Genomic DNA, 26,960 nt, shown 5'->3' with positions numbered 1-26,960 from the left:
CCACCCCACCAGCGAGGAGGCTGGGGGGGCACAAGAAGCTGGGAGGGGACACGGCTGGGACAGCTGACCCCAACTGACCAAAGGGCTATTCCATACCATATGATGTCATGCTCAGTATATAAAGCTGGGGAAGAAGGAAAGGGGGGACGTTCGGAGCGATGGTGCTTGTCTTCCCAAGTAACCGTACACGTGATGGAGCCCTGCTTTGCTGGAGATGGCTGAACACCTGCCTGCCCATGGGAAGGAGTGAATGAATTCCTTGTTTTGCTTTGCTTGCGTGCGCGGCTTTTACTTTCCCTATTAAACTGTCTTTATCTCAACCCACGAGTTTTCTCACTTTTACTCTTCTGATTCTCTCCCCCATCCTACCAGGGGGGAGTGAGCAAGCGGCTGCGTGGTGCCTAGTTGCCAGCTGGAGTTAAACCACGACACCAGTGCATCCCAAAACAGACATAGGGAGAAATTGCTCTCCAGTAGTTATCAGAATAACACCCTTCTCTCAGCCTTTGGTGTCCAAGAGGCCCCAAGGGCTGATCTGCTAGCTGGTGACAATTGCTATAAGGGAGCTCTTTCCTGAATCCATGAAACTCAGTGGTGTTTTTAATGGTAGGTGTCTAGGGAATGAGGACCCAGGTGCAGCCCTCCCTCGCCCCAGTCTGGGGGCTGTAATCTGGAAGGCTCTTTTTTGCCTTCTGTCTAGTCTCCTACATGAAGCATTTTTAGCTCCATTGTGGCTCAGTTTCAGTTCCCACAGGAGAACATGTGATGCAAACTGTCTCCTTCCAGCTCCCTTGTGTTTAAGTCACCTCTGGCTTGGGCTGTCTCCCGAGTCAGGACATAGGACTGTCACCTCTTAGGCTGAGAAGGGACCCAGAACTCCACCTTGCCTGAACGTGTGCTCCAGCATTATAGCTATTATGTGCGCTATGATTGCCACTGCCTATTTAAAACCAGTGATTTTTGTTAAAGATATGTGTTTGGGGGGCTTTAGGCAAGGTGTGAAAACACATGCCAGATCAAGCCTTCTCAAGTGCTCATGCAATTCTTTCCCTGGGTTTCATTAGGCTTAAGCAAGAACTCTGGTCTAGGGAAGGCCATTGCAGCTCACGGCACGTACAGACCCTTAGGGGCCTGGGAAACTTAGGCATGTCTTGGGCTGCAGTTTTGGACTTAGGCACCAAGACCTTTCTTGGGCCAGTGTGCAGAAGGTCCCTTTCTATGCCTCTTTGCTACTATCCATGGTCAGACTACACTGTAAAGGCATGAAGTTTTCCTATATGGTAGTATCATTTCCAAAGGCATGGTTTTAAATGACCAATTTTCATTGCTTAAGTACTGCTGTAACATCCAGATGCCCTTACCTTTTCTGATGCATGACCTACAGATGCATTTACATCACCTCCATGATTAAAACCATTAATGTGTTTAATAGCACTGGCTGGGCTGCAACCACAGTGGCACGAACAGCCAGGTATTTGCATGAGCGTTAGGGACCACCAGATGGCTATCTCTGCTAAACCACTGCGATACATGCTGAATTGAGTCTTTGCTTGCTGGCTTCCTGAGATTCAGTACTTCTTCTTGCTTCTGGCTAGTAGCTCCTTATAATTAGGAACATCCTTATTGTCCCTTTCCGCAGCCACTTTAAGTGGAACAGGTTTATTTTCTGCTTTCCACAAAAGAAATTTTCCTTTTTTTTTTTTCAATAATGTCCACTTTGAACTCACGGATGCCCTCCCCAACCTGCAAACTGTTTGACATGGCATGATCCATTGTCCATGCAGAACCACTCACAAATCCTGTGTCTTTGTCTTGCTTCCAACCCCCTCCCCCAAAAAAAACCCCAAATAAATCTTTTAAACATCATTTCTAAGAGCTTTTAAGGATTACAGTTTTCTAACAGCAATCTTCAGCCAGACCTGGATTGCTAAAGCCAAGCCTCAAGTAAGTTTAGAGAAAACAATCGCAAGGTATCATGCAAAAGACGAGTATGGACCCATCATCCTGCCTCAGTAACTTCAGAAGGGATGTGCTGAAGGGTTGTTTTTATTCAGAAGCCCTGCTCACAAACTCCATACCAAGCTCATTTATGTCACTAAGTGCTTTGTATTTGAGGGCCAGACCCTTCATTCCAACCTTAAACAGCACTAAATTCATACATGCTATAGTCTTTTCCTCCCAGGCTTTTACATCCCCAATGCAACCACGTGCTCAGGTAAGAATAACCATGGAGAAGTCTTTGCTTTCAGTTCTTGTTTTACCACTGAAACAGCACTTAGTTATAAAAGGATGAGTTAGACGTATCAGCACAGCCCACTTCAGCTCAGAGTTACTGTGTCCTTTTAGAGACACAGAATATTCAACCTGTATTACAACTACTCACCTTAACAACACCCTAAGGGCCAAATCATCCAAGGTGTTTAGGTACCTGGAAATCATACGCAGTATCCCCAGTAAGTAAAAGTATGTTACAGTACAATTGCAAAGGCATTTGAGTGAGTTATAAAGACAAAACCACACAGCAGATTTTACGTGAATGACACTTGTATTTTTTTTTTTTCCCCAGAAGCCCTGAGGACAGGAATAGAAAAGTTCCAGTAGAAATGTCACACAGATAGTTCAGCAACTAAGATGTTTGAAGAGCTGGTGAGCTCAGAGACCTCAAATTTGTAAGTTGCTGTAAGTAAAGTGATGCACAAAGAGGTGTGATGTGTCTAAAAAGTAGATCAATTTATTTTGAACTTAAAAGGATTTCTATTTAATGCAGGTACGCTGGATCTCTGGAGATAGATGCCTTTTTAAAAATTTTCCTCCAGCAGAGCTGCAGATATAAACCCAGGAAAAGGAAAAGCTCCCCAAGTCCTCTGAATTATGTCTGACGAGGTCTAATGAGAATGCTTAAGTGGCAAAATTCAAGATCTGTTGTGTGTATATATGCTGAGTTGCCCTTGTAGAGAAATCACTTGATTAAATGAGGCAATAATTAACATGGGAAGGGAAGCATGGGTTTCTCAAACACTGGATGAGGGGAAGATGCATGCTGGTAAGAGGCCAGGCTAGCATAAAGGCAGTGCTACAGAGAATGTGTGTTTAACACATTCTCCTATGAAGAGTCAATGGTCTTTCTTGCTTCAAGGCAGAAAGAGGAAGAAAAAAATTCATATCCAACTGGGCATATTCCCCACAAGGAAAGTTCTTGCAATAAAACCAGAAAAAAAAAGAAAAAGGTCATCACTAGCCTCGCCCAAAGTCCATGCACCTGCACCTGAGTTAGCCAGTTCCGTGTCACTCGCTGGGAAAGCTTAATTCTGCAAATTCTCTTTCTGCATGAAAGAGGCAGTCTAGAAAAACACCTTTTTGTGTGTATGTGTATTTTCAATAAAGAAAGGGGGAGAGCATACAGATCACACGATAGGATCAGGTTTAACTGGTGGATCAGACACTCGGGTCCAGATAGGAAGTTTCAGCTGATAATTCTAGAACTGATGTGACTGAGTAGTATCATAATGGAGCATAACTTCCTAAGTACACTTTTTTTCTCACACTTTCTACCATTTCCCTTTCCAATCTTGGTCTTTGGGCTTTTTTTTTTATTTTATTAAAGGCCCAAAATGGGAACTCCATGGGGTAAAGTGCACCTACTGTTTGCTGGAAATTTTCTAGTGCTGACATCTGATATCCACAGCAAAGAAGGGCTTAAGTGCCACTGCACAATATAAATTCCCCACTCTTTTTACAGGGAGGAGAGAAAACATGTCTTATAAATGAACACCTTCAGTCTGTGCAGGCTCAAGAATCTCTGGAATAGTGGCACAATGACCTTTATGGCTCTTTGAATGTTACTCTCTAATATCCAACAGTTTCACATTTAGACTGTTCTGGGATCCCAGCATCCAGTGATCTATATTACATCCAAATGTGCGGGGTTTTGTTGTTGGTTTTGTTTGTGTTTTTTTGTGTCTTCATCCTTAATAGGAAATAAAATCAGTTTAGCAGTTGATTCAACTGACCTGGTGATGAACTTGGTTTGTCCTTGTCTACATTTTCACCTGAAGCCTTCACTGCCACGTTGGCTAGACTGATAGTGGAAGTGGCTTTGCTTTCCAGTGCAGTAGATAATCTTCTTAAATTCTTGCTTTCAGTTGGCTATTTATTATTTTATTTCTGGTAGTTTAGAAGTACATCTTCTAAATATCTGTGTTGAAGAGGAAAATGTCTTCCAAACTGCAGAGCTCTTGCAAGGTAAACTATCAAGAGTCAGCATTAATTGCTTTCTAAGCAGTACTTCTGCAGAGTATTTGTGCAAAAGTATTTGGCAGAACTGTACGTTAGCTTTTGTCTGAGGTGGTCAGAAGCTACACTGAGGAGTTTAAATTTTCTCCTTGTTTAATTCTTATAGTCTCTTGATCCATGAGGAAACACCTCCAACAGGTGAGTGACTAAGCCAGTGCTGTACAGAATTCATTCTAATTTGTATTCTGTATTTTATTGAAGACTTCTGCAGTTCACCTTGAAATTGATTTTCAAACACTATCCTCCTTGATACTCTGGATTTCCTTCACCCAAAGCTATATGAAACCTTGTAAGAGCGCAAGTGGTCAATGTTCCGTTCACTCTGCTTAAAAAATGACTATAGCCAGCAAAGCAGGTTTGGGAGATCTGGTTAAGTACTCAACCAATAACAACAAACCACACTGGATCCAGCTGCTTGATCTCAATACATCTGTTAACTCTCTGGAGTTAGAAGAGTCCAGATGCTTGTGTTTATATCTGGATCCTTAGATGCACTCTGAAGCTCGAGACTGATGTAATTTTAACTGATTGAAGCCAGGCAGTTCACTAGTAGAGTATGCCACTCAAATGATTTTTAAAACCTCATACTTTCACTTTGTACTCGAGTTTTTTGGTATCAGTTAAACTTCAGCACATTCTGAGTATCTCTACAAACTTTCACAACATGCTTTCCATTTGTAGTTCTGAATGATACTGGGATACCATCTTGGGAAGACAAGAAGCAGACCAGGATGACCTTTGTCATTTCAGCTTCTCCACCACCACAGCTACCAATTTTGAATTAGTTCCTGGATTTCGGTTTGCAGAAATCAAACTCTACTCTATTCACTATCTGAAGGCATCAGTTGATTTGGATTTTTTTTTTAGTGGGTACACAAGAGGTGTCTTTAGAGGTACTGCAGGAGCCACTGTGCTGCTTGATGTGGTACACTTTCTAGAATAGTAGGCCGAGCAAATACTCTGTGCGTTGCCATCTCTGGTAGAAATCTAACTGTTTCTAAGACATCTTTTTTCTGAAGGCATGAAAATGAAGGCAAATTACAACACACATGTTGGCAAAGGAGGTATAAATTACAGGAGTCCCTTAGGAAGGAAAAAAACCCCAAACCCTGAACATTTTACCCAGAATATGTACAAGTCATAAAACATGCTCTATTTCATGTACATTTCAAATAATTATCAACTGGTTAAATGCATTCCATTCTATACCACCACATCTTTGCCAAAATTAATGCTCATTATCGAATAAGTTAAAGTCGAAAACAATTTAAAAAATTACCCCAGTAAAAATGCACCTAGCACAGTATTTTAGTGTAAATACGAAGATCGGTGATAAAGGTTTTGTGCAGTTGCACTCTTGTAATAAAATGAAGGGCAAAGAAGATTAACAATTTAATTCAGTGCATAGTTAAACTGGTTGGCAAACTTTTCGTGCTTTCTTTGGTCCACTTGGTTCATTGCTTTCACCACACGTTTCATAGCACCTCTGAAAGAGAAACAAACAAAAAAAATAAAACCAGTTATGTTAATTCTACACAATCTCAGAGAATGTTTATGAATGTTGGGGGAAAAAATGAACTATGATTAATCACTACCAGGCTTCTGAACACTGCACTGATGAGGCTGAACAAATTTGTCTTGTTAACAAAATTAGCTGCAGTAATACAAATAGTTTAATTAAGCAATGATTTTATTAACAGGAGTAAACAAATTAAAGTCTTTCAGTTTAATGGCTGTGCATTCCACCCTCCTAGCATTATTCCTGATAGTCACACATACCGAGTTGGGTTTTCAAAAGCACCTAACTGCTCTTGCGGAAAAAATAACTAAAAGCTTCTAACAGGATCTAAAAAACTCACACTCAGAAACCCTTACAAAATCCAACCTGCAGAATCTAGAATGTTTTTGTCAGGGAAGGGCTTGCTGTTCAATTCATGTAACTATAACTCATTTAGCAACTTTCCTTTCACAGGTTCCTAAAACCCCATTTCATCGCTGTGGGCAAAGTAAAACTCTCTTTTGCTCACATCAGCAGCATCCCCATTCCTGAGCAGTAACTATTTAATCCACAAGCACAACAACACTAGTTTAGGGAGACACCAGAGACTGTCATGTATCTGTATGCAGAGGGATAAATTACTGCTGCAGAACAGCTAAGCGCTTAGAGTTTAGCACAGTCAGGACAGTATGTCCAGTATCTTATTCTTACATAAAGTGGAATGGGATCTCTGCTACCTCATGATGGGCAAGCATTCATGCCCTCTGCCTGCTGTGCTTGAAGAAGGCTCTGGAGTGTTCTTCAGATTCAAAAAGGAAATAAAGGAATGAACTTTGGAGCTCTTAAGCTTTCTGGTGCTCCTAAATCTGATGAGGGCTTGCCCTCATGTTGCTGCTCTTTATTTGCTGCCACTGTTTCCTCCCAGTAAAGATGGTGCCCAGAGATTTCTCCTCTTTTGTGAGTGACTGCTATGCTTTTGAACTGGGTGAGTGAAGACAACTGCATTTTTCTTCCTTCCACAAACTTCTGAGTGAAGATCACACAGCTGAGATTGTGAGGGTAAGGAAAATGCTGCCTAGACAGCATGAATAGGAGCAGGAGATTCTCATAAAAGGCATAGAAAGAGCAGGCCTATATATCCTTTAACTGGTATGGCAGAGAAACGGGTTCATGATTCCAGAGGGGTAAGAAAGCAGAAGAAAGGCAGTAGCAGAAGTCAAGAGAATGCTCTGTTGCGTACATCTGCCCCCCTCCAGAAACTTATGGTAGCTGTTGTGCACAGCTGAGTGCATCTTGCCTAGGAATTTGGTTCTTCACTGGATTCTAGACTTCCCACTTTTACTGATTACTTTAAGTGCCTCTAGCACAAAAGCTCAGAAATCTGAGGCTGATATTTGCCGGTGCATTCAGATGTCACCCTGCTTCTGTAAGAAGTTATCTCCTAACACATCTCTGTAAAGAGCTGGACGCTCTGCCAACGTAGGAGGTATACCAGCTAAGGGCTTGGTTTCAGGGACTATGTCCCATTTAAGAACACGGCACTGATTGATGTCTCCTTTGATTTCTACATCAGAAATGCAGTCAGGAAGTTCCATCACACAAAATGGATGGTTTCAAGTCTGGTGCTGTTAGACTCTACGTTATCACAGTTTGCCTTTATCAATTCTGAGGATGCTGCAGGCTGTGCAGTAAAATGAAGACAAGACATCCACCTGGTAGTGTGCACCAGCCTTTTTCAGGATCAGGCCCTACACACTATTCCAGCTCTGCTCCTGTGGTTATCTCCAAGAGGCAAGCTGACTTCCGTTATAGCTAACTGCTCTCTGTAATGGCTTCATTTCAAAAGCCATTTTGAAATATCTGAAAACAGAGGATACTTCTTAATAACTCTTCTAAATGGTGGGATTAAAGACTCTCTCGGCAGCAACTGTAGTGAAAACTAACATTCTGAAAAAACACCTTGGAAGAGGTATACTTTTAACAAAATTCTGCCCATAAAGTTACTAGAGTAAGGAAAACGTGGTCATGGTTTTGCACTTCAAATATTGCCTAATTGGTAGGAGAAAAGTGAGCCTTTAGCAGCGCAGAGTGGCCTTGACACCTTCATGTCATGTAGGTTTTACATTAGCACCACTGGATTGTGCGATACTGTAAATGAAATGAGATCCCACTTTGATGATCTGTGTGCAATTTCACTTAACTTTATTGGCAGACTAGAGCCTGGGTTTATCACCTATACATTTCAAGTAATTTGGGGTTGTTATAAGGAGCCAAGGTTATCATCTTGTTTAGTGCTGCAAAGCATGAAACCTATTAAAACATGACAGGTTTGATTCCCTATGCCTGGCACTAACACACACTCAAAATCATTAGCGCAAACCATGGTAAACCAAAACCAGCTTTTTAAATTTATTTTGTTAAAACTGATATGAAATTCTGATCATTAGAACTGTATGTCTCTGACTTTTAACTAAGATCAGGTAACATGAGAATTTCACAGAAAACGTGCTATTTCTGTAACTAAAAGCAATGTTGATTTGGCTTTGTTATTATAACCATTCCATCAGAAAAGGGAAAATATATTTTAAACAAATATTGTGCCTTCGATGCTGTTCAATTCATCCAGTTATGTTTAAGGAATAACCCAGCATTGATGGGTTATAATACTATATAATAATTATAATATAGTTTTAATATATTATAGCATTATAATAATAATTTTGCTTTTTTGATTTGACAGCTTTAGACTTTTCACTTTTCTTTGACTATTTCATTTTTGACATGTGAAACTCTAAATAGCTGCAGTTGCTTCCCATTTGATAAAGACCAGAGCATGCTTGGGCAAATTTATGTTGCAGCCACATTTAACCAAGACTAGATATCAGAAACGGCATAACAGAGTGGACATACGAAGCTACTATACGTTCTAAAACCCATTCAGCTTGGTGGGTTGGTAGGCTCCCACTTCTATCTGAGCTAGCATGCCTGCTTTAAAGTTAACTCACATATGTCTACATAAGTCATGGACACACCTTTGTTTGAAATGTCTAAATCCCAACACCATCCAAACAGCCTCCTCTCCAGCTAAATGTAGGCCAAAAGCTACTGTTTGCACATGTGCTGGGAGGAAAGGGAGACGTATAGAAACAGCACCATCATGGGAAGAATACTGTGTCCACATGTCTCTGGTACAGGGAATAATCATCTCCAAACTCTTACACTGAAAAGAGACCTGCAGTAGGTTCCAGCCCTTGATATTTACAAAAGATGGCAGGTGTTAAGCGAACAAAGACCATAACACAAGGATCCAAATATTTTTCTTAATCAGTTGAACACATTCTCAGTAAAGGAGGAAAAAAATGCAATGGCAGTGTGTCACTGAATAATACACAGGAAGGGATCACTGTGTGTACACAGTGGACTGGAAGGCACTGCATCAGGCCCAGCTAGCTATTTAGTATACCCAAGAGTGAGAGAAAATACACAGGAAGCCCAGGCAGCAGTTAAAAGTTTGGGAAGGTCTCTGAGCATACATCAGAGGCTTGAGGGCAACCACCAAGACACTGCTACATGTCAAAAGCCAAGGGGTTTTGACAGATCCTTTTATTAATTGAAGATCTGCTCACGGCAGCCCATCTTAGGCTTTCAAAAGGAAAAACTTCATTTTCACTCCATCTACACTACTACAGTGTGTCTGATGCTGTAAGTTGTGTCACTCTGAACACATCATCTTCTTTCCAGATCCAGTACTATTTGCACACATAAAGTAGCATTCATCTGATTAATAAAGGATTGTCCAAAGAAGTCACTACAGCAATTAAAGGAGTAAAAAAAACCTGAGAAGGATGAAAAACAAATCTTTCATAGGGAAGTTTTGTAAATTAGCTGAAAATCATTCTCAAGGAAATAACCCTGGTCATCAGTATCTGCTACTCTTTACCCTCCAGAGATATGGAAGGCATTCTTGCTCTGTAGTTAGCGAAGAAAGTTGTTTAGTAAGTGCACATTAATGTAGAAACAGAAAGTACTGTTAAAACAAAGGGAAACAGCAATTTAACAGGCTTTAGGGAACGTAAGCATCTTACTTATTGAAGACTTTCTTCTCAAGCCGGGAACGAGAAGTATTAGCCTGCTGCTTCAGGTCAGTCAGATTTGGATATTTTTTCTTCTTCCCTTTCTTTTTCCCTCCTTTTCCATTATTTTTAGAGGAACCAAGATCCATTCCTGTAGCTGCTTCAACTTCTCTCATGAATTCCGGATCTCGCCACTCTGTTTAAAAGAAAAAGCATGCATTTTGAAACTCCAAACCCAGGTAGAATTTGCAGTCTCCTAAGGTACGGGTTCTTGTCACCGCTAGGCGAGGGCAGAGTCACTGTGCTGTAAGTTGCATACACAAAGGAAGAGGAGGATAAAGCAATTAGCCAAAACGACAGATCTTGATGAGAAAGCCCTGCCAGGCTGGGATTAGTATCTATTATTAGCTGCTGTAGACAAACTCATTCTGTAGGAAGATTTAAGTTTTCACAGTAGCACAGTAGCAAAATTCCAAGGAAACTATTCCATGTAGGAGGAGTGACATAAACACAGTGATTATTATTTAGAAATTGAACAAAATACCAACAATGTAGCTGAGGAACTTATCTCCAGAAGCAAATTCTGAATAAGCTTAAAAATAAACCTAAAAAAATTGAATATGTCAACTTTTGAGCAGAGTGGGGGTGACAACATTATAACTTTTCTGCAAAGAATCATATTTGCTTCAAAACACGAACTGGTATCTGACACCTAAATGGCATTCTTGAATAAGACAACATGACCCTGTTGCCATGAGCCCAGTTTTGCATCTGGAAAAGATACTACTTTTTAAGTATCCCACATTCCTCAGTTTAATTATCTAAATCAAGTTTCTCCTCTTGACAATAGCACAAGAGTTAATTTAGCTCATCAAAAACTTGGTTTACAATTTTATCAAAACCTTAATGCTTCAGAATCCAACCATACACTGTAAATGGATTCTGATTGTAGGTGCTACCATGGGAAAAAGCATGAACAATTTTGACTGTAAACTCTTTCAGGAAGCAGTGGTTTTTCACCTTTAGTGCCTTAGTCTTGCCTGTCAGAACAAGGTAACATAGTACGAAATAGAAAGTGAAAATGTGGCTAGAGGATGGATATCTTCAAGTGGAAATTTAGAAAAATGGCATTGCATTATAAAGATTTTGAGCATATGGGTTAGAAAAATGTAACAAGCACTTCAAAGAGTAACATGGTCCAAACTCAGTATAAATGTCAGAATTCTGTATTTTAACAACCAGTAATTGCCAGTCATTTGTCATATAGTTTCCCATATGTCATTCAGCCTTTCTTGCCTGCAGAAATTGTAACACCAAATGTCTACTACCTTTATTTAACATTGATGCAGATACAGAAAAATAAACAGTCCTGAACGACTATACAATTTCACTTATATACCAAGATGGTCGCTGAGTGTGACAAATACTGGCAATAACATTTCACAAAGGTCAGAGGCAATGTCCCCACCTTAGAACATGGTGTTTAGGAATACCAGAGCAATTTTCCAAGGAAAGGTTAGATCTAACCTACTACGATATGTGAAAGCAAGGACTGATTAAAATCCAACCCATCAAAAAGCATGAGGAAAATGAAGCTGTGCAAGAACTGAGCAGGAGAAGTATAGAGGGAGAAAATAGAACACATATACTTGATAGATCATAAGACCTCACAGACTATTTTTTTTTTTTTAAGTGAAGGAATACAGAACAGCACAATTCAGATACAGGAACGATTAATCCAAGATTAAGGAAAACTGTCTAAACAGTTTATCTCCCAGTAATAAGAAGGCGTCACAGTTTAGGAACCCAGTGAATGGAGCAATTGTTTAAACACAACGAAAAAATGCCGGCATCCAGTAGAGATGAAATGAGCATTTGAGTAAAATGAAGGAGCAATTTAAAAGCCTTTGAGAAAAATCAATAGAATGCCAGGGAAGAGCAGCCTTTTTGAGCATTGATGGGCCCCTAAAGCTCTTCATACATTGTTACTGAGTTTAGCAGCAGGGAAAAGAAAATTACACAGTTTGCAAGGGTAGGCGGGAATCAATACTGTAGTTAGTAAAGAGATGCTATTTCACATCTGACTGGCCAGCGGCCTGCCTTCACCAGCCTGTCCTGATACCTGTTTGTTAACAAGTCACTAAGGGCTGAAAAACCAGATACTCTTCAGGGTTGACACAAAAAATAGGCACTTAATTTGCTCCTGTGTGCGAACTATTGGAAAAGGATGAACACTGCAGATTAGCAGGTCAGCGTAATCCCACCTGATTCATTATTTCAGGACCAAAGAGCCCAAAGCACCATTTTGTGGACATTAGCTAGAGTTTAAAATTTTATGCTAAGTGAAAAAATGCTCCACAACAACAGTGACAGTGTTGTCAAAACATAGTCATTATCACACGAGCTGTATTACTTTTACGTAATTGTTTTCCCCTTCAACCACACAAGGATGAAAATAAACCTACCACCCAATAGGAAAAAGATGTAGGAAGAATTTTGGTGCAATTTAACCACTCAGCTGATCCCCAAATTTTAATGTTTGGCATTTTTCAAACTGTCATCATTAGCAAATGATGTTGTCAATCATGAGACCAAAGCACTTACTGTACAGAGTGGGTCTCTGCTTCTACATTTTCCACAGCAGCACTGCTCAGACTGGTTTCAAGTCCCTTGCAAAAAAACAACTTCACTGCAAACAACCAAACAACACCCCCCCTTGCAATCACAAACCCAAACCAACCAAACAAAAGACCCTTTAAAAGGTTAATGGAAATATTATAAACCAAACATAAAAATACTGAGGCACGGGAAAAGAGAAACAAACAAAAAGCAGTGGGCAAAAGTATTTAGTGACATCTGGTATACATATGGCTTCAGAAACCTGTAAGGTTTTGTCCAATAAATTACGTGCCATAGCTTGTTCAGTATGTCCCCAGACAGCCGGGATGGACCTTTGTATGACATCTCAGCTTAACAACGGCACTTGATAATGCAGCACAGCAATGTCAACACTGGTTTGGGACTAACATACACATCCTTGTGGGCCAGAGGTGAGAAGCCTCTAACAACACCGAGCTGACACTGTAATAAAAATAAATATTATGTCTAGCCTCCAGCAATGGCAATTTCACAGAAAAAAAAAAAAATCAATATCTTTCAGTGCAAGTGATTTTTATACCAGAGTATTAGTTTCTAATTTGAAACTAGTCCCTCAAGAACACCTACTAGTTTAATTTGCTAGTTTTAGTTTGCCATAACTAAGTTGGGAACTTTCCTTTTTAGCACAACACCCACACCCCTGGCCTGGTTTCGCTGTGACAGTCCAACTGTGCCAATGCTGTTGGCTGGATGTCAGTTTAGAGCACTTCATTCCACCTGGACAAGGACGGAAAGTGCCTACAACCGTAGCACTTCTTGACACAGGTACACAGCAGAAGGTGTTCAGTAACTGCTGCATTCACGTGGTGCTGGTAATTGCCAAGCACAGTCAAAGATGGCCAAATATGTATTAAAGGAAACTGGGTGGGTCAGCTGTATGTTTAAATGCACATTCATTTGACATAGACCTTTTTGGATAACAGATCAACAACTGTTCTTTCTGCTCTGAAGGGGTTTTGTGGAACATTCAGTAGCCTCATTAATAATATATATGACTGTGAAACTGGTGAAATACTGAGCCAGAGCGTAAGAAAGAACTAACTCCTTAAAGGGAGTATAGTACAAGATAGCAAAATGATAAAGCCTATGGGGAAGTTTAATTAGAATGCAGACTATTCACCTAGAATAAATAGCTTAAACCCGAGAAAACTAAGACCTGCTGGAGGAAGACAGATTAAATAAAAGCTTTGAAAACAGATCTGTCCCCTCCAATTATACATGACGTCTTTGCTGGATAGATCCTTCTCTCCCATCTTGCTTTGCAGTCCATCAACTTCCAGTAGCTTTCTGGTTGCAGTCCCCGTGGTGCTCTATGAAAATCTACCTTCTGTCCATCACTAACAAGGCTTAGTTGTACTACTGCAAAAAAGTCTCTTATTCCCCTTAGAAGTCTTCCTGCCTGTGTATTCATTGCTTGCTGTCTTTCTTATTGCCTGCATTCCTCACTTAGCAGTCCAGAGCTTTATCCTGGCTAAAAATGCCCAAATATCTTGGGGAAGGACGAGCCTTCCCTCCAGAGCATTCCACACCTGAAAGCAGCAGCCAGGATGCAAGAAGGCCATTAGTTTTGTTGCCCATCCCCATTGTTTAAAAACAAAATCCAGAGTATTGCACAGCAAACTGTAAACGATTAAACTTCACAGGTCTGCTTGCTCCCTTCCTCAAGCCCATCACAAACATCATGCCTATTAGAACATCCAGACTAGCTATAATGCCAATAAAGTAAAGCTCGAGGTGAGGGCTTCCCTGGTTCAGAGTATTTTCTAGTGATGCTGCACAGATGCACAGGACAACAAGGACAAGAATTCTCCTTCTAGAACACAAATGGTAAATGAGTAGATATGGGAAATACAGACCATGATAGATATGAACAGATATAGGAAAAACGAGTTCCTGCATTGTGAGAAAAAAACCACTCTGCCAATATTCCTGGTAACACAGTGATCCTAATAATATTATCATTACATTACGTAAATCACAACTGTTAGGGACCAGCAAGATTAGACAACTTATTTTCAGAAGCATGAGAACAGTTACTGTTGAGCATTTTCCAGGGAATAGGTTTAATTGTCCTTAATAAACATGTTCCTTAAGATAAAGGCTATAATTTGTCTGTCTGAGAAGCATTAGGAACATTATGATAAATATTGGAAATAAAGAACAAACACGATGTTACCCTTATTCTGTGTACACATGCATCCATATTTACCACGTAAGCAAGAATCTGTGCAAATGATATGCAAATTAAAATCAACAGGAATTTAAATGAGAGAATGGGGTTAGGAGCAAAAGAGAAATATGATCCAGTTCTGTGGATCTGAACCTGTGCCTTTAGCAACACAAGAATTGGCTCTCTTCCTTCATAGAGCCTGCCTCATTTGTTGTCCAACTGTATACTGAGATTGTTGTCCAACTTGTATCTATATATAGATACAATACATACAATATACAGATACAATGTATCTACAATAGATTGTAGATACAATATATACTATATAGAGAGATACAAGAGATACAAAATATTGTAGATGCAATATATAAATATATAGATACAATCTATACAATTATTGTACAGATTGTATATATATTGTATACAATATTTACAATATCTACAAGATATAGTTACAAACACATATACAATAAAGATAATACGCTTACATTTAAAGCTTATCTCCCACCTCTGTCTAAATTTTTTTAAGATGCTATGCAGGCACGAACCTGGCTGAGCCGCTTGCTTCTCAAACCGCATCTTTTCTTCTCTGGCTCTGTCCTCTGCATTAACGGGAATCCCAGACTCATCCCGAGGAATTATCTTTCCGTGGAAAGGGCACTTCAGAAAGAAAAGGAAATAAAATCTCAAAACTTCTGAATTAAAAGAAAATGCTACATGTTATTCAACATAGCTTAAAACCAGACACTGGAATCAAGCAACAAAACTTTACACTTGATCCCCAGTCCCCCTTAGAAGGCATCAGGATCCCATAAACATCACGTGTTTAATATATTCAGAATCTGAAAGAAGGAAGCTCTTTGTGATATGAATATCCAGTTTCAAGAGGCCAGGCAGCACATCCTGTCAAGTCTGAAACCAAGGCACCAATGCTGCACTGTATTTTGTTGTTTATGCCATATCCCTGTCCTGTAACAATCCCATTTAAACTATTTTAGTGTATTCAGATCCTTCAATCTCAGGTAATACAGGAAGAACAGGGATATTAGAACAAACTATTTAAGCAAAGTATTTCTGCTCAACAGGGCTCATAATTTGAGGCAGTGTGGGATTTAGCTTTCATAAAACCTAATTTGTAAATAAAAGCTCTTTGCCCTCAAACACCCACATTTCTAAAAACACTTAATATCAAATATGCCTCTAAATGAGGAAAACTTTTTGGCAAACAACTGTCTCTGTTTCACTGTCAGGTACTCAAACATCACAGTAATAAATACAATACAGATGATTGCCAAAAATATTTGAGAGTTCTTTAAATGTTTACAGCTTCCTTACAGAAAGGATGCTTCTCATATGAAGCCCATATCAACAGCAAACTTCTCCAGATACAATTTTCTTTCACTGGTTTGAGCTATATTTACAATGTGAAATAAACTTTTATGGACATGTTTTAACGAGATCTTCTCCACGTAGCATGTATCCTGGAAGTTATGTTACTTGGTGCCCACCTTAATCCGATCTTGTCTTTCACACAGACTTCCATCAGGCATTGGTGCTCGACATTTATGTTTCACTGGTTCAAACTTGCCAGCAAATGTTATGTATCTAGTTTTTAACATTTCAGTTATTTCTTTGTTTTCCACCTCTTCCTCTACTTCACTGGGTGCCCAAAATCGATGCTCAGAAGCAAATCTGGGAAAACAACAAATGAAAATTATTCACGGACAAAGTTGTAAGAAAGCACATAGAGATGCCAGTATCATCCCGTGGTCAACTTACATGTGAAAGGAAGGGAAGCTTTACTAGTGAATTAGAAAAGCTAGGAATCTACCATTCTTTCTTATGACTCCTATATTATGAAGATGTTTTTAAAATATCACCAAAGCCTGCCTAGCATTGAGTTCTTGTTTAACCTGCTAACCTATTACAAGTCTCAGCTCTAGTTCGCGATCTGACATTCAGAGTCAGTTATCTAATATCCAGTTTCAGCGAATAACTTTGTAATTCTGTAGTTAACTTTCTTCATAACAAAGTACTTCTATGATTAAACACAGAAAATAGACCAGGAAGGAAACAGTTTGATCTTAACTTGTCTGATCTTATTCCTGTTAGCTGTACGCCTGTAGCAGCAGAGAAGCAGAAGCTGAAATCAGTATGTTGCAATATACTTGGACCAAGGAAGAGAGCAGACGATCAGCTGAGCCTTATAGAGATTATTTATTCTAGGTTCTCCTATACAGTGTCCATAAGTCTGAGAAACTTACGGGGTGTTCCTCTAGGAAATGCAGCTAATCCATGGAAAACCTATTTTAAAATTAGAGATCTTACCTGTATTTACAGACACATATAGGCAAATATACTCTTTGTTAATCTGGTGTAAAGAAGATTAGTACCATGCCAGTGGATGTGGGGAGTGGGAGAGAAGGGGAGCAAGGACCCTTGAGTGGTGTGGTATTTTCAAATTTTCTCAACAGTATTAATATAATTTCATTTTAGCCACCCTAGGCTGCCAATAGTCTATAACGAGAAGCAGGCAACCCCAGAGAGAAATTACCCGACTCATTTTAGATGCTAATCTTAGGACACAATGACTGTCCCTCTGATGGTAAATGTTTCTCCTAATCATGAAAATAAATTAAGGTGACCAGCTTAAGCTTAGATATCTAACTTTAAGACATCGGAAGTTAAACAACAACAATCCCATCCCAAATTTAAGGAAATATGAAGTTAAAGAGAAAAAATACAGCTAAACTAAGCAAAAAAAAATTCCAGCCTGCATGTCTGCTGCTTATTATTTTAAGCAAAACGGAGATATCTAGATGGCAGATGTCTTGATAATGACTTAAAATTCATAAAGGACACTTTACAATCCCTTTCTTCCACATAGCTCTTCCACCCAATCGGTCCCAGACTGATTTGAGAGGATTTTCTCTATCCATATCCAATTCCCTTCACTCATTAATATCCTTGGGTGTCATTCCTACTTCTGAGACTTTGCCTGCTGTAGACTGCAGAGCCATATATACATCAACACTGGCTTCACTAACCACAACGATCTCAATTCAGCAAAGCACATAAGCCAATGCTTAAAGAATTACTTTAGTGGGCCTGAAGAGTTCTGATGAATTTTATCTAAGTAAGTTTTCAGCAGATGACAAGGAAAAAAAATAGTGGAGGAAACTATCTGACCTTAGCAACCTATAACATACATAGCTGCTGGTTTTACTGCAATAGTTGACCATTTAAAACTATGTAAAGAGATTAGAACTACATTAAAAAAGGGATTAAGGAATTTTTGAAGCCATTCTATGATTTGCCAAATCATCAGAAAAATGTTATAAATTACAAGTAAAATCCTTGTTAGAGAGATTCAAGCTATCCAATAATTTCTTCATCGAATATACCTCGCTAGCGCCAGAAAAATTCTAACCTGCCATAAAGTACAAATAACTTTCTTCTGGTAAATTAGGGAATAAAGGCAAAAGAGTTATAGTGGAGGCTAGTTCAACATTAAACATAGTAATATGTTTCCACAATTTTTCATTTAGAAAAAGAGTTTTCAATCACACAGTTCTGCAAACTATAGCCTAAACAAAACAGCTCTAAGAATCTTTGTAATATACCAGTATGACTTTAGTCAAACGTTTGAATGGTACAGTATTTCAGCTTCAGAATTATGTGGCAAGACTGTACAATAGACAGTAAATGAAAGAATTAAATAATTTTCTTATTTGCTTAGTTTTAATACAACCCTGAAAAAAAGACTGACTGCTAACTCTGTGTTACTAAACTTACAGGCACAAGGAGGAGAAAGCATTCCTAAATAGACACCATGCAGGATTTCTGTGTGCAAAGTAGTCTTCCAGAATCTTTTTAGTAAATTCTGATGTCCTTTGGTGGTCTGAACTCCCCTCCCCTTCTAAATTATCAAATTACAGTTACATGAGAATGAAGAAGCATTTAACAGTTGTGCATACCAGCCTTTCTAATTAGGAAAAAGTTCTATTTAATATTTTGACTTCCCCCCCAAAAAATCTGCATTGAACAAATCTCAAGGAAATGAAAATTGTGTTTTACTCTATATACCATTGATCAGTATTTGGGAACCAGACTTAAAATAGCCTGAGTTCTGCACAGAGATTAATAAATATTATTGTTTACTACAAGCATATAAATTATCTTCCCCCAGCATGACTTACAAGCAGGTGAGAGAAGAACAAAACAGTGCTAAATCCCAAAGTTTTCTGATTTCCTCCTGTTGTAATTTAAGTTATGCTTTAAAAAGGCAGAACATGAGATCTTTGTTTGAAAAAATGATGCATGTGACAAGTAAAACCTTTTTGTAAGAGGGATCTAAAGGGGAACAGATAATCAACTAGAAGATCAACACCTCACACTCATTGAAAGACTGTTACTGATCTAGACAAATAACAGAGTCTTTCATGGAAATTACATGGCTATACATTAGGAGGAATAAAAGACAAGTAATGGTTAACTGAAATCTAAAAGAAAGTCCAGCTCCTGGATAAATGTTGCACTCTTTCAACAAATTTATATCCACTTCGTTCCTAAGATGGTGGGAAGCTTATCAAAAGCTTGAGTAAATATAAATTCTAAAATCAGAATGATGCATAGAGATCCTGGAGCAAGCGCTAAATGAGCTAATTCAAATATCCTAGTCACAGTCATAAAAAGTGCTGCACCAGCCTGATCCTAAGAGTAAGCTAATTTAATTCAAGGAGGAGGGTAGATGAGCTTGGAAGGCCCATGCTATCCAAAATAGCTGGTTAAGATGGCACAGCAGTCTCTACACAGTACAATACTGTGCAGTATACACCAACCCCCCCAAAAAAAAGTACTACTACAGCTTTATAAACTCATTTTAAGAGTTCTTAAACTAGCTTAATGAGTTGAGTGAAGGCAGAAGTGGGGAAAATGGTTCAGCCCAAACTTTTTGTAAAGCCCACAGTTACTATCACCTTCTAGAGAAGGTGACGGTTCACCATTTACCAGCTAAACAAAACTTCTTTAGAAAGTCATCTACCTGGTAGCTACATTCTCACTATCAAAATCTTAATTTATTGTAAATGCTGTAATTAAGTAAGCATAGTGTTAAATAGGTGAAGGGGAAAGATTTTAAAAATTCAAATTCCATACACATTCCATACGTGTTGTCTGGTTTTTGGGTTTGCTTTTTTTCCCTAGGCATCTTATAGAGACAGTATGTGTGCATATAGAAAAGTTAAAGGAGTTGGTCAATGACTACCTTAATTTTTCAATAAATATATTTTATATCCAGCGTTCAATGGCATTGTGTGTGCAGAGTTACTTAAATTATCTTTAGTTAGATTGGCATATCTGTAGTTATAAACTATAAGGTTCAGAAGTGTGCCCTTTATTTTATTGGAAAGCATAAAAATAAAACAGTACAGCACAAGGCAGACAGGCAGTGAAATATGCTTCTGATTTCACTTATGACTTGAATAACTCATTTGCAATGTAAAATAAAGCCTTACTACCTTTTTGGCATTATCACAGACAAATGCTTCTTAAAGCCCTGCTGAAAATCTTAACCATTTTATAGGCTTTGAAGAGCTTACACCACACCAGACAGAATCCAAAGCTCGGAGTGACGGTGTTAAAGCACTATTATGTATCAAATTTCACTGGCTTTCAACAATTTAAAACATATTCAGCATTTTATGCAATCAGGTACAGGGGCAACACTTTCCTCTTGTTTTTTCTGCAGACACTGTCTTCACACTGTGATCATGGGTTGGGTTTGTTGTTTGTTTTGATAAGAACACAAACTAAGTTCAAGTAATACTGCTGAGAATATATGCGTTTGATTTGCAACCCAGCCAGTCAATGGTTTATGCCTTTTCCAAGCCAGGTATGGTACACACTACTAAAGTTCTGGTGAACTTAAATGAAATTTATACATAGAGGGAGGACTTTGCATCCCAACTTTCATATAAAAATACTAATGCTAAAATGGGGGTTTAAAAACTGACTGCTAGAAACAAGTTCTGATGTATACCTACAATCTGTTCTCCCCGGCACTGCTAAAGCCTTCCCCAAGCCAGCAATGCTTCATGGCCAAGAAACACAGAACCTTCCCAGACAAGAATGGGAAGTGAGATATCCAAATTAAAATCCTGTAACTGCCACCTATTTCTTGTGTGACTGAACAAGCGTATCAATTTCCTCCATTACCACTCTGGAAGGTCAGGAAGAATACCCCTGACACCTTCCCCAGTCTTTCTCCTACCTTGTCTGCTGTTTATTTAGACTGTAAAGTCCCCAGCAGAGGGACCGTCTAGCATGCACTTGCACAGCAGTTTGCATAATGAGGTACCAATTTAAATTGGAGTAAGTGATGCCATACTGCAAATAATACACAAACATGAAAGAGCAGAAAAAATGTGCTTTGAAGCATCAAAGGATATTTAATTAGTATCACGTCTTCTCAAAACAAATAACATTTTAAGGTAGAATTTCTGACTTTGTTTATGGGTCCTACAGCACAAGGGAAAGAAGGAAAGTAATTATTAAAAGAAACAGCAGTCACTCCACTGCATGACCTCTGAGGACAAGTAAATCTATATATTTGTTTAATTTGTCTTAAAAGAAAAAGAGCATTACTTGAGAATCTTCCCAGCACTTGGCTGATCCTGTCCCCAGTAGTGAAGATCTAATCCAAAAGGCATGAGGGGAGCTTTAGCCCTTTCTTCTTCCAGTTTTCTTCTCTTACTGTCAGGCTCTTCCAAAGCTGCTGGCTCAGTAGTTGCAGAGTCACTGGAGAAAGTTGATGAAAAGTCAATACAGAACAGCAACAATCACAATAACTTTTTCTCTTTTTTCATTAGATTTTCACACCAACGCTAATATTATCTTAGATCTAGGACTACAACCACCTTTACAGGGTTGCCCTTTTCTTTTCTTTTTTTTAAAGGATACAGATCATAACACCATACACTCTAAGTAGAGCACACTGCACCACGAAGCTTAACTGCACATTCAGCTAAAGCTAGATAAAATGTATTATACCATGGGTGTAGAAGCCTAGAGATCTAACGGCGGCAGTAGTGGATCACACACGCTATACTGTAACAAGAGCTACTGATGTGGCAAACCATTTTTTTAGAAAGATCTTGCTTCTGTAAACTCATGCCCATGTTTGTATGGCAGTCACATAGATTGCTAAGTCTTTGGTTTTGTTGACAAAATTCCATCTTGCAGACTTATAATACTCATTGTGCAACACCACTACAGAATTAGTCCTCAAAAACCAGAAGTACTACTGTGGAGACCTTGACTATTCACTGGTAGAGCTGCAAATGGTCTTAGTCACCTTTCTGACTTTTAGGTGAGTAAGGTGACTTAACTTTTTAAAGATTAAAAACGTACACCTGAATACTCCAAACTCCAAATAGTTCTAATGAAGCCAACCCCTTTCTCTTTCTGAGATTACATTCCAGTTTGCTACGTTTTGGGGGCTTTCCTGGCCAATGCAGTAGTGTCTTTTCAGGAAAATGCTACTAAGTAGATTACTCCAGTCTTATCCCCAAATCACAGATAAATGCTAGACAAGGCTGGAGTTTCACCAAGCTTTGAATAGGACTGACAACAAATATGTCTTTGGAACCAGTAAAACACGCCTCCAGGCAGGACTTCCGGTGTAAGTCACTAGGAACCAAGAGATGGTTGAAACAACTTTCTAATTTAGTATTAAGATACATTCTGTTTAGTTACTCCAATAAATGGGGATGGGTTTTTTTTGTTAGGAGAGAAGGAAATGTTTTATTTTTTCATAGAGGCCATTTACACCAAATAAAACCTAAACCGAGTACTAAAAGATTCCTTAAGAGCCTGGTGCAATCACTAACAGAATCCCCAATATTAAGCAGTGAATGTACATCTCAGTAGAAGAATTGTAACTTCAAAATGAAACCAAGACAGCCTTAGCAGCTTGCCTAGTTGATGAGCACTTTTCTGTGTGCTTTCGTGACTAATAAATACAAATAAGAGCAAGGGGTTTCTACAAGAATTGAAACAAAGATAACCTGGCACGTGGAGGTGGTAACTTCGGTAGTTTGTCTCTAATAAGTTTCAGTGTGGCAGCTGCACAGGTTGGATCAAGTTCGTCTTCATTCCCTTTCAGCTGGGCACGGGAGCTCAGCGGAGCTGGTCCTATTGCTGTCTTCCCCACCGGTGCTTTTGGAAGTGACTGGGGTTCTAGCCCTGCAAAAAACCTTGATGTTTAGGAGTGATTTGCTTCTCCCACCCTCAACGCTTCACAGCAGGGCCAAATAGCTCAGGATGCTGATTACTACAAACTGCTTTCAGTTTGTATTAGACATCAATCCCACTCAAAGACAGAGCGATATTTGTGCCTGTGAAATTTTTCTTATTTTGGAACAGAAACATACTAAGTAACTAACTACAGCAAACCAACTTTTAAATTTGTACGACATGGTGTGACAACACAGAATGATGTTATTTCACCTTGGAAAGAACGATTTTAACAATACATCTGCCTAAACTGCAATACTGCTTTTTGTATATAAGTTTCTAGTGTCACATCCACTTGCTGGTATGTCATTTCTGTACTCAAGGTTATATCAAGGTAAAATAGAATAAAGGAACTATTGGCACTACTGTTTAACACCTAGAGTCCCAAAAGACATCTGAGAGCAGTTGAAAGCAAAAGGAAAGGCATACATCCATACCGTCCTTTGTGCCGAGGATAGTTGAGTTTCGATTCCTAAATACAACCGCAAACAGAATTATCTGGAGAACATTCTTCTTTCACAGATACTAAAAAACACAGTTTGCCAAGATAACATATCTAAGTGCTGGCAGAAGCAATGAGTATACCCACGGAGTATGCTCAAGACACAGTAAATGCCTGAGGTACACCTGAGGAACAAGCCCACTGCAAGGCAGTACCAGGTATTGATGTTCAGCACCAGCAGCTCAGTGGTGGGGCAACTTAATTACTTTATGCAGCTAGATTAGACAGTCAGCCTGGACTGTAATGATGCAATTAGATAGGCTGAGCAGTTAGACAGCACATGCCTCTACCTGCTGAGCTAGAGAAGCAACTCTATTAGCCGGCAGTAGTAACAAGAACTTTTCATCCAATGACAGCTGAAAATGGAAAGACGTGATCCCTCACACTAACATAATGGACTACATTTTCCCACCAGAAAACCTTTTTATAAGTGATTGAAATGCACGGCCTCACCCCCCCAAAAACCTAAATCAACACAAAAAAAGTCACAGTTTCACAAGACTAAAATTTTAAGCAAATTATCTCAGCCTTCTTATGAAAAGCAACCTGAGTTTACCTGACATGTTTTGGACATTATTTAATTGGGACTTTTAGCCTCTTGCCCACTTCTAGCCAGCCCTGAAGCTGTATCCAGAAGTATTTTTGCTTTGCTAATTTGCTTTGCGAATCATTAAATGTATCACAAGATACCAACTAAAAAAGGAAAAACTAATGTGGTATGACCTGCCCTCTGAGTGGGAAATTGCAGGACCCGTAGTAGCAGGTAGCTTTGGTGCGCAAAATATTTTCATTTCAGAGAAAAACATATTTTTCACAATCAAAATCAGAGCAACTTGCCCTGACCCCTTCTTTCCACCTTATAAGTTCTTCCAGTAATTCATCCTGACCTCGAGTCATTTGTACCACATGTTCCCTGTAACCTATGGGGTGCAACTATACAGAAGGCATTGCCTGACTCCAGCCACAGGTCAAGTTGCTGAGCTGGCAACCTTCTAGATCATTCCCCTAGTACATATGGGTCTAAACTTTCCAAGTACCTAGATGAGGAGCTGAGTCCTTGTGCAGGGAATAACATCTTCTCCTCATTTTCCAAGGCCCCAAGCTCAGGGCACTGAGAAGGATGCCCTGTCAACCCCCTGCTTAACCTAGTTCCTGGCCATCCTCTCCCAGGAGGGAGCCGACAATCCCAATTCAAAACCCATGAAGCTAGAGCCCCTCAGAAGGAGAGGGGAAACAAAAGCAGACATCCAGTTGGATCTGGCTTGCTTGTGTAGCCTTTAAATTTTGCTGCATAGAGCAAATGCCCACTTGAGTCATTCCTAGATCTTCTGAATACAGCTGACTCCAGAGAGAAGAGAGCGCTCCAGAATACTCTCAAGGATGAGGACTCTTCTAAGACCATCTGAGACCCCATGTCTCTCTAGTATGGCTTATACTGGTAAAAATGAAGGAAAATGTTTTCAGGGCAGGGGACAGTAATGACAACTATGGCAGATGGCTCACCTTCCCCTTTCAAAACAAAGGATGGAAGGAAATAGGATCTGGAGAAGGAAGGAGGATGACAGCACGCTAGCCATCAGCAGTCAATAAGCATCCACAGAGAATTCTCCTCTGTCTTCTCCTCACTCTCCCACGACAAGTTAATACATTCCTTCTGCTTATCCAGTGTGTGACAAAGAGAAATGTGGGCCATTTTAACAAGACAGTTGAGGGGAGGCAAGTACATCCACGATGCAAATTGCGTGTCATAGTATTTTCCCATGTCCACAGAGACCAGACTCAGCTCTGGCAGGCTGATGCATTCCACCTTTCTGAGAAAAGACTACTTGAGTAACATGTAGATACCCCACAGGAGCAAACACACATCTGAGAGTGGGTATTTCAGTACTGCCAGTCCTGTGGCTGTCCCGGAAAGACTTCAGGAAGTACCCAACAGTCCAAAGGTTCACAGGCAGCAAGCACTGCAGAGTGGACAAAAAGACATTCACCACAGTCTGAAGCCAGTATCAAACCCAGCTCTTCTCTGACTCCCTGTTCTGCTCTTCGGAAAACACCCTAAAACCAAAGCCCGCATTCCTAAGGCAGTGCATCTTGAAAGACAGTGCTGCTCGAGCTGTCCAACTCTTCCTGGGAATTGAAGCTAGCACGGATTGTGATGCAAAGATGGATCACCCCTTTTTAACTTTTTTGTCCTCAGATGGGAGATGAGAACCTGCCTACCAGCTGTAGACAGACACAGGCCATCCTGCTGTCGGCCGGTGATGCTGCTGAGCATGTCTGACACTACTACTCCCTTACTCAGTCATGCCCACGTCACATTCTCTAATGAAAGCGATGAACATGCTGTATTCACCTTGTTATCTAACTTCTCTTCCCAAACTCAACAAGACTTTAAAGAACATTGTTAAAAAAAAAAATAATTTAAAGGACTAATCTGTGCGTTGGAAAAAGGTCTCAAAATTAGCAGAAGGACAAGCAATAAGGGAAATTATAATTAAGCATAATAGGATGGAACTAAGCAGAGGAATATCTAGGCTAAATAGCAAGTGAAATTATCTCATGACATTTATTAGGCTGGGAACTTACCATTCAAGAGGGATAATGGTGCCTCCATAAAAGTGTTTTTTCAACAGCACTTAATATTTCACTGAAGGGAGCCAGTGTTGAATTTATGTATCTGGAAAGGAGGCAGGATAGGACTCCATCTCAGCTCCTGTCATAGGCTAGAAAGCACCTTCTTAGGTGCTTTGTATCAAAGTGAAACAGAATTAACCCAAAAGATTCTGTTATAACCACACTTTAGAATCATCAGGATTTGGAAAAGTAAACTTCCTTTTATGACAGAAAGAGTTACAAACAAACAGGCTCTTTGGCATGAACAAGGTTAGCTGAGAAAAATATGTGATAGACTGTATCTGTAATGTGGAATTGCTTAGACTGTATTCAGCATTGAAAATTGCCTTTTTTCTCTTTTTTTTTTTAAAGGACAAGAATACCTTTCTGAAAAGCATTGTTTAAAGCAACAGTTTTGAGAGCACTTGTATGTGTACTATTTACAAACTGTCTTGAAGTCAGAAGGTAGCAGGTTTGTGCCTCTCACACCTCTTTTCCTCTTCAAAGAGAATACGTGCATATGTATTAAAAGTTCTCAGAAAGCCTTAGTTTTATGAGGGGGGGGGGAGGATGCGAACAGCAGAGACAAGCAGTCAGCAACACACAGAAAAGGCAAGAGAGATAAATGGACAATGTGACATTTAGGTAGATAAAAATCACATCCAAAAGATCAATATAAGAATTCTTAAGAGTTACAAGAACAAAATATTTTCCCATTGATTTCTTATTTTAAACCATTAACAGAAAAATGGCTAAAGGTAAATACACTACAACATCAGTAACACCACCTCTACTGTGGATTTTTTTAGAAAATATTTGTTTATAAAATTAGGTTTTGCTAACAAGATAAAGACAAGA

General features: G+C 39.4%; 1 protein-coding gene across 1 annotated transcript in view; it reads right to left on the bottom strand.

Annotated features, from left to right (window-relative positions):
- Positions 1-2,534: 2,534 nt before the first annotated feature.
- Positions 2,535-26,960, bottom strand: part of UVSSA (UV stimulated scaffold protein A) — a 58,941-nt gene continuing 34,515 nt past the window's right edge. The window contains exons 8-13 of the mRNA XM_075499579.1: positions 22,759-22,936; positions 21,338-21,490; positions 16,201-16,384; positions 15,241-15,352; positions 9,877-10,060; positions 2,535-5,779 (exon numbers count right to left, since the gene is read on the bottom strand). Of these exons, the coding sequence (XP_075355694.1) occupies positions 5,686-5,779; positions 9,877-10,060; positions 15,241-15,352; positions 16,201-16,384; positions 21,338-21,490; positions 22,759-22,936 (905 nt within the window). The 3' untranslated portion in view covers positions 2,535-5,685. The remainder of the gene's footprint in view (positions 5,780-9,876; positions 10,061-15,240; positions 15,353-16,200; positions 16,385-21,337; positions 21,491-22,758; positions 22,937-26,960) is intronic.

The sequence above is a fragment of the Mycteria americana genome, chromosome 4, assembly GCF_035582795.1.
Source record: "Mycteria americana isolate JAX WOST 10 ecotype Jacksonville Zoo and Gardens chromosome 4, USCA_MyAme_1.0, whole genome shotgun sequence".
Taxonomy (NCBI): Eukaryota; Metazoa; Chordata; class Aves; order Ciconiiformes; family Ciconiidae; genus Mycteria; species Mycteria americana.
This window is presented reverse-complemented; position numbering and strand designations above follow the sequence as displayed.